This window comes from Notamacropus eugenii, chromosome 6, assembly GCF_028372415.1.
Source record: "Notamacropus eugenii isolate mMacEug1 chromosome 6, mMacEug1.pri_v2, whole genome shotgun sequence".
Classification (NCBI taxonomy): domain Eukaryota; kingdom Metazoa; phylum Chordata; class Mammalia; order Diprotodontia; family Macropodidae; genus Notamacropus; species Notamacropus eugenii.
In genome coordinates this window covers 226,900,623-226,921,099 of record NC_092877.1, presented here as the reverse complement: position 1 = coordinate 226,921,099, position 20,477 = coordinate 226,900,623, and the positions used below count along the sequence as shown (strand labels likewise).

Sequence of the window (20,477 nt, the reverse complement as noted above, 5' to 3'; positions counted from 1 at the left end):
CTAATTTGATGTTCCTAACACCCTTGAGAAGTAGGTGCTATTATTATCCCCATTTTATAGATGAGGAAACTGAGGCAGACAGATTAAGTGACGTGTTCAGAGCCACACTGCTAGTAAGTGTCTGAACCTGGACTTGAACTCAGGTGTTCCTGACCCCAAGTCTTGTGTCCTATCTGTTGCACTACCTACTTGCCTTCAGCTTACAACTTTGTACGTATTTTTAAATGTTTTGTAGGCAATATGTCTTCTTACTGCAAATGCTTGTTTTGCACAGTTGGCATTGCATTCATGAAATTTTGACACATTTCTTTGGTTCTTTATCTTGAAACCACACTTTTACTACATTGGTTATTAAGTATATCTTCAAACATTTTGGTTTTTTCTCTTTAACCTTGATTTTGACCTATAGGTTTTCATTTTTTTTGTTATTCAGTTAACAAAAGTTTTATTTTCTTCCCATCACTAAAAGAAATGAAAAGAAACTTTTTTTTAAGCAAGTTGCATAGTCAGGTAAAATAAACTGCGACATTGACCATATATAAGAGTAAATGTCAACACTTTGACTCTGTCACCTCTCTTTTGGCCCTCTAGACTCTTGATTGATCGCTGCATTCATTGATCAGAATCCTAAAGTGTTCTAAAGTTGTTTTTCTTTACAGTGTTGTTATTATATTATATATTATATTATTATATAAATTATATATATATATAATAAATATATAAATTCTTCACTTGTATGAACTCTTAATCACTTTATACAAATCTTCCCAGTTTTCTTTGTAACCATTTCATTATTTCCTTGTGGCATAAAAATAATTCATTGCATTCATATACCATTCTCCTCTTGATGAACGTGCCCTTATTTTCAAGTTCTTTACTGCCAAGCCTAGAGGCCTGTATTGGGCTACCCGAGTCTTTCCTACCTCACCTCCGAGGTCTTCGGCTGGCCACGCCAGATGCACGTATGAGAGAAAGGACGTTCCAGAGTCGAACAGGGGTTGAGCTTTATTACAGGGTTTGGGTTACAAATGCAGGGGGGTCTTCCTTAGGAGGAAGAGGGGGAAATTTCCTAAGGAGGCTAAGCTTAAGGGATTGGAAGTAGAAGTACAAGCGGGGAGAGAGGGGGAGGGGAGAGAGGAAAGAAAAGAAGCGGAGCCTACTGTCCTCTTGGCTCCTTACGTGCTAAGAGAGAGCTTTCAGGCTTCCTCAATCCTACTCAACCTTCAGCCACACAGTCTGCATCTCAATACCGTGCTGTTAGGTAACTAGGTGTGCTCCAATCCGGGACGACCTCGAGGGCAGGGAGACTCCACCCATCACGTATCTCCCGGGGAGAGGTGGAAATACCCGAGCTAGCCGAGCTAGCTCAGTCTAACCTTCTCGAATCCCCGCTGTTCATGGAGGGCCTCGTAAGACTCTAAGATTTAGAAGTCCCACTTTTACCCGCCCGAGACCGTCCACATGGAATTGAGCTTCCAATCCCAACACTTTACCACTACAAAAAAGCCAGCTATGCATGTTTTTGTATGTAGCTATTTTCTTCTTTATTTGATCTCTTCGGGTGTAGGCCTCGTAATGGCCGAAGTCAGAAGGTATGCACAGCTAAGAAGCTGTCTAGATATAGTTCCAAATTGTTTTTCATAATGGCTGAACCAGTTCACAACAGTGCAGTAATGTGCCTGTTTTTTTGCAACCCTTCAAATGATCATTAATGGTCATCTTTGCTAATTTAATGAGTGTGAATTGAACCTCAGAGTTGCTTTAAGTTGTATTTCTCTAATTATTAATTATTTGAATATTATCTTGCCAAGGTTTCTCCTATATTTATAAAAAACCTTTTCTTCTTTGATCTCTTCAAAGATTAAACCTAGTAATGCCCTGGGTCAAAGAGTGTGCACTGTTTAATAACTTTTTGGGTGTAGTTCAAAACTACCTTCTAGAATGGCCAGACCTATACCTATTAACAAAAGTAATCTGCTTGTTTTCTTGCAACCCTTCAAATATTTTGTCATTTCCCCTTTTTTGTCATTCTTGCTAATCTGCTATATGTGAGATAGAAACTCCTGAGTTTCTTGAGTTTGTATTATTCTAATTATTACTGATTTGGAGATCATCTTTTCAAGGTTTGTTTTGTAACCACATTTTATTTAAAACTATAATTCTATGAAAAAAATCAGTGTCTGTGTTTATCCCTAGTTGAAATTTTGTGAACTTCCAAATTTGGAATAACTAATACTGTTAATTATTTTTATTTCTTAATATATATTGTTTGGGCACTAAACTGAGAGATCCTTTCTTGCAAGTTTAATATTTAATTGTATTTGCTTCTTAGGAAGATGCTCAAGAGGAGTTTGGCTGGAAATTGGTTCATGGTGATATATTCCGTCCTCCACGAAAAGGAATGCTGCTGTCAGTCTTTCTGGGATCAGGGACACAGATTTTAATTATGACTTTTGTGACTCTGTGTAAGTGTTAAGTAAGAAGAAAGAAAATGAGAAATCTTTTACTAAATATTTACATGAAAAACAACTTGCTAAATGAGAGAATTGGACTAGTTGGCCTAAAATTCCTTTCTGCCTTGAGTTCAGGAGAAAGTATAGTATGAAAGAAAGGTCACTGGATTTAAAGTCATTAAAAATGAATTTACATCCTAGCTCTGCTTTTTTTTTTTGCTTGAGTTTTCACTTAATCTTTCTGGGTCTAAGTTTCCTTTTCTATAAATTGAGGGGTTTGACCATAATGACCCCTTTTAATTCTTATTCTGTGATCTTATAATCTGTAAAATGAAGGGGTTGAACTAGTTTATCTTTAATCCTAATAGTAAAAGCTAGTATTTACAGAGCCTACTATATGCCATGTACACTTTATAAATATTATCTCATGTGATTCTCACATCAACCCTAAGATTGCTATTATTATCCTTATTTTATAGTTGAGGAAATGAAAACAAACAGATTAAGTGACTTGGCTTAGGCAGGGTTTGAAACTGGGCATTCCTGATTTTGCCCTTAGTATTCTATTCTGTGTGCCAACTACCTTCCTAAGCCATAAGACTAAACATGTTTGAACAGATTTTAGTAGCTGTTGATTTAAAAAATATAATTCCACTCCAGCTTCTACAGGAGAACTGTAGTCAGTTTGAATTTGCCGCATAGCAGGCATGTAGCTAGGTATGAGTTTGCCAAGGCTGGATCCTCCCTTGAAATTGTACACCATGTAGGCCAGAATAAGGGAGAAGGCTAGAGGTTGGGTCTTGAAGAGAGTAGAGAGACTGTAGAGACTGTAGGAGTGAGGATCAAGAAACCATTTTTGAGAGAAAATGGGACATAGTACAGGAATTGGTAAGATAATCCTATAAAAAAATTTTGAACTTCTTAGCCCAGGGGAACACCTTCCCTTCTCCACCTGTGAAGGATTCTTTGCTTTAATAATAAAAATTCTTGTTATTATTCCCTAATCTCTCCTCCATCTTGCCTTGAAACTCTCCTTAGAGATCAATACAATGTATATGCTTAGGATCCTTTTTAAAAATGTGTATACCCTCAAGAAAATGGTTTAACCAGGCACCTCACTGAAATCAGTGTGGGAATGAATAGGAGGTGTTTTGCTTTATCCAGGCAGTAGAATGTGTGTGTCAGGGTTAGGTAATGGTTGGAAGAGGCAGTTTTGGAATATCGTATCTGAAGAAAGGTTGGATGCCATGGTGGATGTGGGGGCTAGAAGAATCATAGAGGGTACTGAAAGGGTGGTGCAGAAGAAGGGGAGGTAGTAGAATGTCACAGACAGTTTGTTCCTGTTTTAAAATTTTATTTAGTTTCATTACTTCCCTTTCTCTTCTTTGTCAAGGTCAGATATTAGAGAAAGTCTCATTTTAGAAAATGTGACCAAAGAGGAGAGAATAAATTAGAAAAAAGGTACAAGGAAGGTTTGGGGTCTGTGATGCGACTTTTTAATTGTTTTCCTCTCACTTACTGTTAGGCCCCCATATGAAAATCCCCTTCTATGGTTTTGAAACTGATTTTGAGGGAAAGCTGACAGAAATGTGGGGTTGTCTTGGTTCAGGATTTTCTGACAACTAAAATCAGTTCATTGAGTGGGCAGTGCCGACTTACTGTTTTCTGTTAGGCTTTACCAAGGTCCCCCAATCTGCCTTTCAGAAACAAACCAATATTCCTTAAGTGTCTACTGTGTGCCAGGCACAGTCTGTCTGTTGGGGATGCAAAGACAATAATGGACCTGTTGCTACTTTGAGGCAACTCCTTTTCTGTGATGGAAGGCAGCCTGTACGTAAATATCTACAGAATAAATTAATAAATTCAACAGGAAAGGCTTCATGTCGAAAGGGGTGCTTGAAGGAATTCTGAATAATCATAGTTGCCATAGTGGTCAAAACAGTGCTCTTAGGGCTTGTCTGTAAAGAGTGGACTGGGCTAGAATTCACCATTGTCTTTGCCAAGCTGCTGTGATATATGTCAAGTTATGCATGAACCTTAGAAGAGATATACATACGCTAGCCATCATTATTATTAAGATAATGATCTTTTTCACCATTTTCATGCTACTATGAAAGTAGAGTGTTTTTCCTTGATTAATATTTGGTTAGAGTGCCCTCATGTGTCTCTACACTGTAACATTTCAGTTCCTTTGAAGGAAATAATACTTTTAATTAGAGCGTTGTTAAAATTAATAGTGACCATTAGGATTCAGTTTGGCTACCCTTGATGTTGCCAATCAGGTGTGATTTTGTCTGTGACAAGGAACCATTGGTAAATGGCCTTCTTGTCATATTGAATATCATCTCAACAGTGCTAAGCTTTTAAGCACAACTCTGTGTCACAGTGCATGCTTTGTCAGCTCCTCTTATTCTTTCCCCTTTTTGTATAAATGAGTTATTAGTCTTACCAGTTAATAGCTAAGAAAGTCAGGTAATTCAAACATTCATGTTTAACAAATTAATTATTTTGCCTTTAGTTTTTGCTTGTTTGGGATTTTTGTCACCTGCTAACAGAGGAGCTCTTATGACTTGTGCTGTGGTCCTATGGGTGCTGCTTGGAACTCCAGCAGGTTATGTTGCTGCCAGGTTCTATAAATGTAAGTAAAAGTTATTTAAAATAAACAGGTATATAAGTTCATCGGGCCAGATATCATAGTATTTCCTGTAGAGATTTGTACAATTTGCTGTAAGAATGATGTGGAAATATTTTGGCATGCAGCTTTAAAAGTTGTATGTTCAATAATTATTAATAATGTAGTTAACTAGTTCTTTTTTCATTGATTTACATCATAATTACATCAAATCATTGATTTACATCATAAGGACTATTTTGGCTTTATTTCTGATTGATTTTCTTTGGCAGTAACACCTAATATTTTAAGTTTAAGTTGCTAAACCTTTTATCTTTTTCTGTGTCAAGAAGTGAAATATCTCTTAACAGTACATTCCCAGGAAGTCCAGTATTTATAAAAACTCTATTGCCTTTTTTTTTTTTAATAAAAGGGGGGATCATCCCCAAATCAAGATGTTTAGATTTGAGAGGAATATCTACCTACTTGCACAAGAAAATAAAAGATTATATTAAGAATTACATTTCTGAGGATAATAAAGAACAAAGGTTAAAATTTCTTCAGTAGTCATCACCAAAAGTGAAATACAGGATGTTTCAAAAGTTTTAAGTTCTAAAAACTTAAAACCTTACCAAGATTTTTGGGACAGTGTGTGTGTATGTCTGTGTTTGTCTGTGTGTGTCTATATATTGTTGAATCTGTGTGTGGTGGAATTGGAATGTTTTCATCAACAGTTGTTGTGTCTCAGCCCAAATTATGATTTTTTTAAGATAGAAATTTTATAGTCGGAAATATAAGGTAAAATTCAGTTGCCACTAAGCACACAGGCTTCCTTTTGGCAAATGGTAAATTATAAGTATATAAAGTACCAGTGTCAAGCATTCTTCAGGCCATTTGAATTGGCTTTTTGGAATGGCTGCTCTGGTGTTTTCTCGGTAAACTTTGTTAAAACAAAATTAAGCAAGTTAGAATGTTTCATTTGGGCTTTGGTATCATATTTGTAAGTGCACTATGTTTCATTTCATATTCCTATTGACAAAATCATTTGGGCATTAGACTTTTAAAAACTTTTAAGGATTAGCATGCTTTTAATTTATATAGAGAAATTAAAATCCATAGTTAAACCACCAAGTGTAATTGTAAATTACTTAAAAATTTTTTTTCCTGCAGTTACAACCATCACACAATTTTATTCAAGTCAGTGGAATGATTATTTCAAGATAAGGGAAAGCAGCTTATCTTTTAGAATTTTGATCTTGGCTAAGGTTAGCATTAGTAAAATAATGTACTGTAGGTACAGTGTCATCACAACATAATTTTCTGTATAATGAAGACATAACAGTTTCCTAGGTTATGCTGATGCTACACTGATTTGGTCATAACAAGCTTCTTTCTCTAATCCCTGTCCTTAAAACAGTATTTATAATTTAAAAGTTTTGTGGGGAACATTATAGCTGTCTTAAAGTATTCTGATGACTGTAATGTTGAAGAGGGATTACACTTTTTGTTCTTGGCCCCCAGAAAGCAGAAGTAGGAGAAATAGTGGGTGAGAGTGAGATGCAGATTTAGTCGTGATATAAGGTCCAACTTGTAATAATTAAGACTGTTAAAATGGAATAGACTAATCTGAGATGTTATAGAAGTGACTCCTATTCACTTACAGATGAACCAAATAAATTTGTGTTTTGGGAAAAAGGGATGGAAGATAGCAGAGCTTTTCTCATGTTATTTTTGTCTATTAGATAGACTTTCTTCAGTTCTTGGAATCTTATCCAGTTTTGCACATTCCAAATTCACTTTACTTGGACACCTTGACAAAATCTGTTGTCAGGACATGTCAGATACTTAGAGACAACAGAACTAGTTCTAGTTTGGTGTGGGGTTTTCTTTGTTGTTGTTTTTAACAAAAACAGAGTTTGCATAGTGCTATCCCAACACATACATCCTTACCAGTTGGCCCCATTTCATTCTTGATCTTAGACGTCATATGATACTGAAATAAAAATGCCTAAAACCTAAATAAGCCCCACCATTGAACCCTCTGGCTGTTCCCACTTTGAACCCTCCATTGGTAGGGAAGCAAATGTTCTTTTACTAAGGACACTTTTTGCATGGATTTAGTGCTTTGTTTAATAGTACGCATAATATGAGAAGACTTTAAGACTTGTATGTTGTGTTTCCTTTTTTAAAGACTGTTCTACCCTTTTATTTCTTTCTGTAGCATTTGGTGGTGAAAAATGGAAAACAAATGTGTTATTGACATCATTTCTTTGTCCTGGGTAAGTGAATTCTTTCTCTAATGATCTTTTTTTTTATAATAAGAAGTTAGAAAGGGGTAGAGGAGGAATTGTTTGTCATAAAAAAAATGTTTAGATAGTGCTGATAAAGCCCTTAATAATAATAATAGACTTTACTCCCAACAGCCCTTCAAGGTAGATGATAATACTGTTCTTCCCATTTTATAGATAAAGGGCCAACTGGTCTATGGTATAAGCTTTGGTCTCTATATAATTTTTTTCTGCTTACCAGTTGTTGCAGTAGTTTTTGTTAGTGAATTTTGGGGATCTTTGGGTTTATCAAACACTATATACAACTATGTTTATATGTATCTGGTTCAACTTGTTTTTTTAACAAGTAACAAATAATTTTGATAATTACTTTGTAATATGGGCTGCTAAGTCCCAAAAGGAAGATAATTCAGGAACTATTTTTTGGATGCTTTTGTGGCATTTGTTTTTTGTCTGTGAAAAAATTAAGTACTTTAAGTTTGTCAGTAAGCTTTAGCTGGAAGAATTGTTTTCTTACAGAAAACTTTGTTGCTCTTTCTCAGTTCATATTATAATTGGTCTATTGTCCCCTATGTCTTAAATCTTGTGTATAATTATAATAAGGACTTCCTTCCTGAAGATACTTGAGATAAACATGCATTTGTATCTTCTGAGTAAGAATATTGACTCCTCCTAATCCAGTACCATTAGATACAGAAATAAAGACTAGTAAAACCTCCAGAAGCCAATTTCTGTCTTCTTCACAAATCTGGGATAGAATTAAGGGGGAAACAAGACTTGGGCAGAAAAGCAAAAAGTCTTAAGCTCCTGGCAGCAATGAAAACAGCCAAGAAGAGCTAAAGATTTTGCCTGACAGGCTGTGATTGACTCTTCCCTCAGCAGAAGGAGGGGAGCGGGTTGATTGGCTAGCAGTATTTGTAAAAACCTGGGCCAGCCTTTTCTCCTGAAAACTGAGAAGTACAGCAGAGACGACAGGAGCTCTTAGAAGAGACAAGAAAGAGAAAAGGCAGAGAAGAGGGAATCAATGCCACAGTCACTTATCAAGCACCTATTATGTGAGAGGTGGCAGTGGTGGTAGAGATCACAAGCAGTTAACCAGGATATCTAGCACTAGCCAATCTAAAAGAAAAGAGCCAGCAACAGAGATAAAGAATTGAATAGTTCTACAGTGTGTGGGAGAGCAAACAGTTAGTGGTACTTCAATAAGCCCTAGAAGGCAAAGGCACAGATAGGAAACCTCTTAACTGTATATATATGATGGGATATAGGGGACAAGACAAACAGCTAGCTTCCTGCAGATTTTGGTGTGTCATGCTAGCAGCATGCCAGCTGGTATATTTAAGCAACTGGGTGTTGGGGGAGAGGTGTCATTCACTTTACAGTAATGCAGAGAAGCCATATATCTAGTATACACTGTGGGGTACGGACAGTTACAGGGTAGAGTGTTCACTGCATTGTGGAAGGCATCTTACGACGTGGATTCTACATTTCTAATAAAAGATAAAGCACAGAAGCATAAGGAAGTTGTGCTACCTTCAGAGAGAAAAATGGACATTTACACATGACTTGAAGTGGATGAACCCAATAAAACACTATGAATTTTTGTATTATTGCTTGATCTATCTTACATGATAGTGGGGTTCATAAAGGTAGTTGTTCAAGTTAAAAAAGATTATGGGTCATCTTAAACTGTTGTGCTCAACTAAAGCACCTACCTAAATTAGAACATTTATATTACTTTTTGCATACTACCTGAATCCAGTCAAAAGTATTAGAGGGTACTTTTTTCTCTGGCCTTTTCTCTGGTAATTGACTGGCAAAAGATTTTAGGAGCACTTCTAAAATTGAATTAGTTAAATGTATTTTTTGAAGTGGCATTTTAGCATTCTGCTTTGACACAGATTTGTAAGTTTGGTTTAAAAAAGTGACACTGCAAGAAAAATGTATGGCTTTTTTTTCCCTAGAGAGAAACATATCCCTGGCTACAGTTTATCCTCTAAGCAGTTTTATAATGGTGATTAAACTGGGTCATTTTGGCATTGTTTGCAACTAATAATGAAGAATTAAAATATTACTATCTCATGTTTACATAGTGCTTATAAAGCCCTTCATAATAATAATAATAATAAACTTTACTTCCAGCAGCTTTTCAAGGTAGATAATATACTATTCTTTCCATTTTATAGGTAAAGGAAACTGGTGCTCATATTTAATCACTTATTTCTGGTTACGTAGGTAGTAAGGGTAGGAGCCAGGACTCAAAAGTTAGGCCCTCAGATTTAAACAAAGTTGGGACAGATTATCAGTTCTTACATATCAGTGATGTTGCCTTGAATTTACTCTTAAATTTATTTCTGAAAATCAGCCTGGCATAGTAGAGTTGGCCTTGAGTCAGATCTGGATTCTCACGCCCTGCCTTGGAAATTGTGCTAGCTTTGGGCAAGTCAGTTAACCACTCATTGTCCTAAGCAAGTCTCTGAGACTAAGTTATAGATGAGTTGAGCTACATTAGTGGAGGAGGTATCCACATCTGAAGTTTCTGCCTCAATAAAATCACAAATCAGAGCTTCCCCATCTTGTGCTTCACCTCCCTGATTCCCTCTAATGTGTTTCCAAAGGGTTTAACTTTCACATTATCTAGTTGTTTGTATAATTAAGCTAATGCATTATGAAGCAAAGGCACTTTTTCATATTTTTCTGTAGTTTTTCAGTAGATTCATAGAAATATATATGTTTGCTTGAAGAAAGCAAAGCTAACCTGTTGCTAGAAGGAGGTAAGTAGGTAGTGTGGTATAATCAAAAGGACACTGAGCTAGAGTTCAGAAAACACATCTTTTAGTTCCAGTTGTTCCACTTACAACTATATTGGCAGGTGGCTAAAATTTTACAAGCCTCAGTTTCCTTATATATAAAATTTATGATGATAATCATAGTTGCTCAGCCTGCTTCCACAGTGTAGTTGTGGTGAGTAAATGAAATATTGTATCTACAAGTCCATTGAACATTATTATGCCTTTTTATAAATGTGAGGTTTATAATCGCTGGTCTTACTTTAAGGAAATTATGCTGTCCAGCCTCAGGAAGTCTTCATGAATATTTTTGACCTTTTTCTTGCTCACTGTTCTTGCTTGTATGTTCATTGATTTTAGGACTAGGTTGTTCAGAGTATTAAATGGTACTAGAGAAAAGATTTCATGAGATTGTTGGTTTATCATTCATTGACTTTTATTAAAGGACTTTCCTAATAGCATCATAAAGAAGATATTTTTGAGATTTCTTTTTAACTGGAATTCTGTTCAAAGTCAAACATTATTAATTTACTGTGTAAGTTCTCATGTAGAAAATTGTGGCCTGGTGCATGTGATGATAATAAATTGTATAAAGCTTTGTAGTAGGCTTGTTCCAAACATACTTGGGCAAATCCTTGAAATGATGAGGGTCTTCCTTCACACCTTGCATGCAAGCTGACAAGGAATTGCCTACCGTCAGTTTGTTATTGAAGCAGTGCTGAAACAACATGTACTATTTTGAAAAATTCTGATAAGTCAAAGAACACTCATCAGCTCCCTTGAAGATGATTTTCTGGAAGGCACGAAGACCACCTGGCATAGGACAGCCCAGATCTTTGATTCAAATATTGTAGGCAGGAAACTACTTTACGCAGCCAAAGAAGGACTGAAGGTGCACACCCATTCCACTCTTGAGAAAAACACAAATGACAAAAAGCAAATTTGTGTTTTCATACCTTATCTACTGCACACAGTAGCATGTTGTTCATGATAATGATCCTCTATCATCAGCAAAACTAAAAATTGTGTGTGTGTGAGACATAGTTTAAGAAAGGGAAAGCATGTTATGTTATTGTTTAGGAAAGGAAAACACATAGCATGTTAGAAATATTTCCATAAAAACGTTAAATAAAATGTGTAGAATTGTTTAGAACAGCTCATTACCAGATGATTCTCAGTAAATAAAGTTTGTTTGACCTCCTCATTTTGATATTTTCTTACAACTATAGAAAAATTATGAATGATATGGTTCAACTGTTTAATCTATTACTCATATATATAGCGATTTAATAAAACATATTTTGGCTTTTCTTGTGTTTTTTAATCAATAAGACTTGTGTTTTTCAGGATTGTGTTTGCTGATTTTTTTATTATGAACCTGATTCTGTGGGGAGAAGGATCATCAGCAGCTATTCCCTTTGGGACTTTGGTTGCCATATTGGCCCTTTGGTTTTGCATATCAGTGCCACTGACATTTATTGGTGCCTACTTTGGTTTTAAGAAAAATGTGAGTTCATAGACCCTTATATATAATAAACAATGGAAATTTATATTCAGAACTTAAGATAGATCTGAGAGCTTAAAAGAAGCAAATTTTTTATTATCTTTTCTATATTATCAGGTTCTCATAGGAATTTAATTCTTAGTGTATTTGTCTATAAACCTCTGGGGGGGGGTTGTTTTTTTTCCTGGGGGAAGATAGAATATCAATAGCTGTCTGATAGTCAGTCTGTCTATGCACACTCTCAACTAAATACAAGTCCATAAAGGCATATAGTGGTGTGTGTATGAGAGTTATGGAGTATTTTTTACTACTCCAACCACTTTATATAGTGATAAATATTTTCATAAAGGGAATAGATTATGACTGTAATTGTGCATTTGTCTTAGTAAGTTTATTTCCAAATGGTGTTGATTCATATATTGAACAAGCATTCCCAGTTACAAAATTATGTCCTCATAAATGTCCCTTTGTACGATAGGGAAGACTGAAGTTACTGTTTATGTATGTATATGTACGTATATAAAAATTTATGTTAAATTTCCTTCAACCTATTCATTCAGCAACAAATGAAATAAAAGTGTCAACATTCAAAACATTTGTTAAACCATGTTAATTTGGCATCACTGTCTTGAGCTAAAATTGTAGGGTGTATTTCTGAAACCCTTTAGAGAAAAAATGAACTTCTCTAGTCATAAATGAATATGTTTAGGTGCTTTTTAATTTCATTTAGTTTCATGGTATCATGTAGTGTGTTATAAAAGGGGTAGTAATTGAGAGTGTCACCAATAGCCCATGGTCATATAGCTTCATACAGCCTCATTGTGTTCACTATGTTCTTAATAAAATTGAGCTATTTTAGCAAAGATGACAGTATTCCACCTCCAAATAAAAAAAAAAAAACATTGACAAAGTTTTCAGTACCAGCTGATTTTTTCCTGCATTAAGTATATAATTAAAAAGAAAACTCCAGCAGTACCTGATTATTAACTACTATTTGCACAGTACCACATTATCTACTTCTGTGGGTTTCTTACTTTGTCTAAAGCCATTAGTCAGTAGATAGCTGTTGGAAACAGTGGTGACTTAATTCAATAGGCCAAATCTGAATATAGCACTTAGTGGTCTCTAGTTCATTGCTTTTAAATACAGATTTCAGTTTGATGACTTAAGTAGACTTCTCTTACCATTAGTGTCAGCATGGAAGCTGAGGAAAAAGCTGGCAAATAGTCTAGTACAGAGAATATTTTAAATGGATATGTAATTATTCTTTTCCTCTTTCCTTAAAGGCCATTGAACACCCAGTCCGTACCAATCAGATTCCTCGTCAGATTCCTGAACAATCATTTTACACAAAACCATTACCTGGTATTATTATGGGAGGAATTTTGCCCTTTGGATGCATCTTTATACAACTTTTCTTTATTCTGAATAGCATTTGGTAAGCTAACTACAAAGACCTTATTGCCAGAAATATTACATGTGATAATAACTTTCCTATTTCTTCTATGTGATTGACGTTAAAAATTCTATTGCGGATCTAATGAATGTAAACAGTTAACCAGTAATCAGAAATCTTTAATTGTGAGAAGGTCATTTGACCTTTTCCATTCAGAAGAAAGCTCTATGCTATTGATTTCTTGTTTTATACATTCTGATATTCCTTGAATTACCATATGTAACTGATCTCCTTATTATGATCATTGTATGATCAGTTGTACTGATACAATTGCTATAAAAACTGGCATGACATAATGACTAAGCCTGATTTTCTAGGTAAATAATGAATTTTTCAGACTGTTCAGTTTGTCAAATTAAATTACTTTGGTGTGTGTACCAAGTTCTAAACTTTTCTCACTGTTAATATATACTTTCACAATATTGGTATCAACTTTAAAAAATGCCAAAGGTAGAAAAAAACAGAAAGTTATGTATCCTAGATTGAGTAGATGTTTGAGGTGTAAATGAAATTGCTGTGTTTTCCCTTCCTTGCTCTCTTCAGTTTTATTAGAACTTGGTACTATTTTTGACTTGTTAGATTGCTTTTAGAGTTAAGGGAGACTTTATATACTTTGAGAAATGGCTTGTTAACATGACATTTTTTAATGAAGATGTTGATTTTAATTTCAAAAAGATATTTTATCATTTTAGGTCTCATCAGATGTATTACATGTTTGGCTTCTTGTTTCTGGTGTTTATCATTTTGGTTATTACATGTTCTGAGGCAACTATACTACTTTGTTATTTCCATCTGTGTGCAGAGGTATGTATTAGAAATCTTCAGCTATGATCATTTTTAAACAATATGCATAATTTTTATTCTATAAAAATTTTATTGTATGCACCAGTTAAGTTCATCTTAGCACGATTTGACCTGTATATGTTCCAGAGTTAAACTTAAAATTTCTTTAGTAAGATTGTTAGGTGATGAAATCAGCAATTAAAATGTAACCCTCTAATTCAGTAGGTTTCATTAGCTTTTAACATGTAATAAGTAGACTTGTGATGAAGTTTCCTGGTGAAGTGGCTCTGTTCTAAGTACTTAGGGTGTGTCTATCAGTTCAAATTTCGGTATATCTTCATGACAGCTCCAACAGCCTTACACTATTTTGGAATTACATAAAATGATTGCTATGAAATTTAAAAATCAGTGTTATATAGTCTGTCAGGGACCAATCCAAATAGTTATCAACATAACATAGACTTACACATTTTTGCATTTAAAAAAACTTTTGTTAAGCAGCATGCCCTTTGGCTATTTTTGTGTGATTTAACATCGAGTTTTCAAGATTTTGACATTTTTTTTCTTTATCACACTTTTATCATATCTGCTATCATCACTTTGACGAAGTTCATTTTCCAACATTAAGACTTGATTGTAGTCCATAGATTTTCAGAGGGGTTTAAATCAGATAAGAGATAGCTACATGGCACACTGGATAAAACACTGATCATGAATTTGAGAAGACCTGACTTCAAATCCTGCCGCAAACACTTACCAACTGTTTACCAAAATGACCTTTGGGCAGGTCACTTTAACCTTAGTCTGTCTCAGTTTCTTCATCTGCTAAATGGAGATAATAATGGCACCTACCTCATCCTTACTCCTAGAGTTGTTGTGAGTCTAATGTGTTATCAGCCTTAAAGCTCTGTGCTAACTGTTACTACTGTCATTAGCTCATTAAAGTATATTTCTATCCATCTCTTTCTTGGGCCTGTGTAGTGGAGTGTGGTATCCCACACAAGTATCTCATTTGTATTTAAATTCTGAAACACTTTTGTTTCTCTATCTCAGTTTGTTTTTTTTTATCAGGTCTTTCACTGGGGACAATCTTTCCAGACCCATTGGAAGTTTAAAATCCCCAAAATATTTTTAGAGTGGTTGTTTTACAGTTGAATGAATATAGTCATTTTTTAGACTCATCTGGACTTAGGACAGTGGTTCTGATATAGCTTTGAATGAAAAAGTGTGTTTCATCAGTGAAAAGTTACTTTTTTTACCCTTCATCAGTTTTCTAGTCTTACCCATAATGAGCATTTTTTCTTCATAGCAAAGGTTAGCAGTTTTTTTAATGGCTCTTCTTTGTTCTTCCAAATTTAAGAAGTCTTTACCATATATACAGAAGAATGAATAACAGTCCCTCTAGCTGTGAGGTGCTGTGAGCATCTGCTTGTTTTCCAAGGATTGATTAGGCTGTTTTGAAGCAGTACTTTGTCAGTTCTTGGCAGGTTTTTTTTTTTCAATTACACTCTACGCCATACAGCTGATCTTTTTTCATTATGGGCTCAAATGGTATTGACTTGACTTCCCCACACCAACATTGACATGCTGTTTAAGAATTACAGGTTTTGCAGGTTATCCTTTCATTTCTTAAAAACCTTAGCATGATAAAGAACAATGAAACATGTATAGCATGAAGTCTAGCACTTAAGAGGCAGAGAACTAACTAAAGGAAGGCAGACCATCCTTAATCTGGTTTCATTCAGTTAAGTTAATCGTTCAGAATCACACCCATATGAATGAATGGATGCAGCTTTTATTAAGTACTTACTGTGTGCAAAGCACGATATATCCATAGCAAATAGGAAAGTGAGGCAGTTCCTGTTCTCAAGGAGCTCCTATTCTAATGGGGGAGACAACACATAGGGAAGATGTCAGATGGAAGAGCCCCATGGTACTTAGGGTAGAGTTGCAAAGCAGATAGCAATGACTCTTCAGTGTCGTTTTACTAAAAAAAAAAACCATACCAATTTCTGATGTTGAGTTAGTTATTTGATAAGGCCAAGGACTTTAGTAGCAAGCACTTTTATTTCTGAGTCTTTGTTATTTACTAGATGTGTCGCTAGCCCCTGTAGGAGGAGATGATGCTTCCCACAATGGTGGCTACAGACACTGGGCTGCAAACAGTACTGTTCCCAAGGCACTTGGGTTTGGGGTCTTGGGCTGTCTCCATTAGGTCTGAAGGGAGATAACCCCAATCCAAGTGATGGTAACGGTTGAACTTTTCTAGCACATGCTGCTTCCTGTCTCTCCCTGGACTGCCTTGCTACCTTAGCAAGGCTGGCTACCATGCCCTGTAGGTGGCGTTTGGTTGTCCATTGGTGGATGTATCTGGCTCCTCCTCAGAAGTTGCTTCCCTGGATGATGGCTGCAAGGCCTGGGCTATAGCATCATGATATTTGCTGTCACTAAGTCAAATAGTATCAGAATTGTTGCTTGCCCCCAATTAATTTGTACACTGCTTAAGGCTTTGGGTGAGTTCTATGATAGTATTTTAAACTAATTTTGAAAGATTCATATTTAAAAATCAAAGTTTGTTGCATCTTTTGAACACCAGTTCCTTGGTATAGTTCTCATTCCATTTGAACTGAAGAAAAGGACAATCTTATCCAATAAAAGGAAAAATTTACTAAAGATTTAAATATAGTGCCTTAAGAGAAATATTTAGATAATTTTACTTCAGACTGGTCAAGAAGTACGTTAGAAGTTTCTTTTTTAAAGACTTTTGCATCATTTTTTACAGTGATGTCAAACTCAGGTAGAACCAGATCTCTGTAGACTGTATAGTGACTTAGATAATTATCTTTGTTTCATTGTAACTTTATTTATTTTATTAAACATTTCCCCATTACGTTCTAATCTGTTTCAGGCCCATTTGGAAGGTTTTTTGAGAGAGAGAGAGAGAGAGAGAAGAGTTTGACACCTGATTTACTAGATTATTTCTAGTGGCTTTTTCCATTATTTGATTTAGATAATAATAATAAATGTGAGGAATGGAGTTATAGCATAGATTATTCAAAAAGTATTATATTTGAGTTTGTAATATGTTTTGGCAATTGTATCTGGATAACTTCTGTTAGAGATAGCACCTCCCTGGTACTAGAAATTAATTCATACCATACCTTGAAAGTCTGAATTAGTTAAAAAGTTGCAAGGTTCTATCATCTACTCCTGTTCCTCACTCTTTGCAGAAGGTTGAATCCCTTCTAGAGCCAGTTTAAGATTTATTATGGCCAACTTGGCCTTTGATTTTACCTCTTTTGAAAGGGTTCCAGCTGGACTACAAGCTATATGACTGACGAAAAGTAAATAAAAGGTCATATTACCTCTTTTAAAAGGGTTCCAGCTGGGCTAGTAGCTACATGGCTGGCAAAAAATAAATAAAAGGTCATAAGAATGAATTGTTTTTTAAACCTACTTAGCTTAATTCATTGAGAACTGAAAGCAGGCCTGACCGTACCTAAGTAACTTAATTTTTCCCAAAATCTAAAGATTTATAAATGAATATATGGAACCATATAAGTAACTTTTTAATATTGTTTTCTTGAGGGTAGGGTATAGGACTCAACCTTAAGTGTAACTGTCTCTGAATTATTCATGGGTTTATTAGCCACTTCTTTTTAATTTTTCCCCCTATTTAGCCACACTTGTAAACTCTTTTCTGGTTATGAGCCACCAAAAAGAGATAGAGAAGGAAAAAGGATTTTGATATTTCTCAGCAGCTTTTGGAAAAGATTTGGTCTTTGCCCCTCAAAACAAATTAAACAGTACTGCCTTCTCTCAACAAAGAAGCAGCAGGCTTGAAAGGAGGAAGTTCGATACATTGTCAGACACTGTCAGTGTCTGCCCATGGGTGTTTTCTTTTGTTTTTGTTTTGTTTTTGAGGTTTTTTTCTTAATTGTTTTTCTTTGTTATAAGAAAGGTTCAGTTCTGGAGGGAGGGGTTATATGTGGAAGTGTGATAAGCACAAAAGAAATCAGTAAGATTTGTTTAAAGGAAAGAGTTGGGCAGGTTGGAACTGAAGGGTGAATTTGGGCCTTTGGACAGTCCCATCTCTACTTTATGTCTTTATTCTGTTAAGAGTTGTTTTCTATTATTGATGGCTTTTTTTTCCCTTCCAGGATTATCACTGGCAGTGGCGTTCATTCCTTACCAGTGGTTTCACTGCAGTATATTTCTTAATATATGCTATACACTACTTCTTTTCAAAGCTGCAAATCATAGGAACTGCCAGTACAATTTTGTACTTTGGTTACACTATGATAATGGTCTTGATCTTCTTCCTTTTCACAGGTAACTATTAAAATCTCTTTTCATTTAGGAATTTTCCGGTTTATTCTGAAACTGGTGGGTACAGATTGGTTCTGTAAAATTCCATAAAACTCTTTAAATGTTCCTGTTATTCTGTGCCTTTCAAAATCACCCACTCTCCAACAAAATCATTTATCTACCAGGCTTGAAAGGCAGGTAGAGCAGAGAATCATATGGGATTGGATAATTGTAGTTTTTCAGAAATAGCTTTACTATAGAAGGCAATGCAAAAGCACTTTCCAGAACTATGGTAGTTGTTCTTCACAAATGTCCACTTGAATATATCCACCAGTTTAAATTAAGCTCCTTCAAGCAAAGGAAATAGTACTGTAGCTTGGGGTAGAAGTGGGGCAGTCTCTTCATTGGAAAATGAAGGAGGAAATGGGGGTTGGGATGGGATTTCTTAGGATTCCCTTTCAGCTAAGCAAAGTAGAAAATTAAACAATCCTGTTCCATCCTGGGGTGTTTAGAGCCTGAGTGAAAGTTCTCTACACTCTTCAATAATAAATACTTACTAATTACCTATTTGTGTGTGAGATATAGTGAATGGTGTCATAGAATTAAAATCTGATGGTCCTTGACAAAATACTAGCTTAGTTCAGAACCTTTTTATAAAAAGTAAATGAACCAGACCCCTAATTCTCAAGCTTTTTAATCCAGCCATTCTCCTGAAGGTTCTTACAAAGCTAATCTATAAAACATTACAATTTAAAAAATTTTCTTGCTATGGTTAAGAGTGAGAGAAGCATCTTATGTTTAGAATGTGTCAGAATTAATGATGTTTTTACAAAACTGTCATCCAAGTTTAGGCTCAATAGAGAAGGAAGACAGTGACACTTGGGGTAACTTAGCATGCTACTATGGAAAGGCTTTAACACCAGGGAGATTGTGGTTCCGTGTTGGAGAGTCAGAATCCCCCATCTGAATATCACCAGCCTAAACAGTTACAGTATCCATACCAAATCCCTGCCTTCTTCTGAACACATGACTTCTGTAGAAAATTTGTTTGTAGAAATTTTTATAATAGCAATTCCTCATCCTCAATAGTAAATTAAATATGTTTGCATTAGCATATTTGAGTGGTAGTTTCCATTTCAAATCATCCACCAGTTAATGTCAAACAGTGATCTAAAGGCATCAAAGTTAAATATCAAAGAGGATTTTAACTAATTTTTAGGTATTTAAAAATAATCCCTTTTAAAGAACCTCAGAGTCAGGGGTTCTTAACCTTTTTTGGTGTCATGAACCCCCTCTTTTCAGAGTAACATTTTTAAATGGATAAAATAAAATGCATTGGATTATGAAGAAAATAAATTCTATTGAAATAAAATCCTCAAAACATTTTTTTTAAATAAGTTCATAGAGCACAGAGCCTATACTGTACTTTAAGCCAGTTGATTTCAGATGGCAGTATATTTAACAAAAAAGTTTAGTAGATCTGTGACAGCTAAATGTTTTGTGAGTGCTTTGAATGTTCAGTCATTTTAGATTTGTACTTTTTCTCCTGTATTAAATTTTTTCTTTTTTTTTTTATAGGAACGATTGGCTTCTTTGCATGCTTTTGGTTTGTGACCAAAATATACAGTGTGGTGAAGGTTGATTAAAGAAGCTAATGTGCTCCAGTTAAAACAGAAATAAATTAAATTCTTCATCAACAAAGACCTGTTTTTGTGAATACCTTGAATTTATCGGAAGTATTGGCCCTAGTATTCCTTCAGAAACAACATGTTACTAAATACACCTCTTCCCACACACCTGTTCCCACAAAATGTGTTTTCCACTAAACATTTGTATTGTGATCTGATTTAAAATAATATTTTCAGTTCTCTTTGAAAAGCAAGTTTAAATATTATGTGCATTTGTAAATACAACAGCTATAATATTGACAGTACTTCTAATAGCAGAATAGAGGAAGCTGTATCAAGCAACTTAATGCTTACAAAATAAAGGACAGTTATTTGTAAATAGGATTTTCTAGGCTCAGTAGGTGGAAAGAATTATTTTTCTTTGAACGAAATAACTTTTTATCATGGTAATTTTGAAGGATGACTCCTATGATGTGTTAATTTTATTTGGGATGTGGCTTTTTTAAAAAAAACAAATCTTGTACTGGTTGTAATTGTTCATATATTCCTATTTCTCTATGTTGACTTCATTATTCCCATGGTATTGGCCTTTTAAACTATGTGCCTCTGAGTCTTTGGATTTATAAATTTGTTATCTTAATAAATATTGTAAAAATG

General features: G+C 35.0%; 1 protein-coding gene across 1 annotated transcript in view; it reads left to right on the top strand.

Annotated features, from left to right (window-relative positions):
- Positions 1–20,477, top strand: part of TM9SF2 (transmembrane 9 superfamily member 2) — a 68,807-nt gene extending 48,330 nt beyond the window's left edge. Inside the window, exons 10-17 of the mRNA XM_072622049.1 lie at positions 2,333–2,465; positions 4,972–5,091; positions 7,286–7,343; positions 11,489–11,648; positions 12,932–13,083; positions 13,794–13,905; positions 18,045–18,216; positions 19,771–20,477. Coding sequence (XP_072478150.1) covers positions 2,333–2,465; positions 4,972–5,091; positions 7,286–7,343; positions 11,489–11,648; positions 12,932–13,083; positions 13,794–13,905; positions 18,045–18,216; positions 19,771–19,838 — 975 coding nt within the window. The 3' untranslated portion in view covers positions 19,839–20,477. The remainder of the gene's footprint in view (positions 1–2,332; positions 2,466–4,971; positions 5,092–7,285; positions 7,344–11,488; positions 11,649–12,931; positions 13,084–13,793; positions 13,906–18,044; positions 18,217–19,770) is intronic.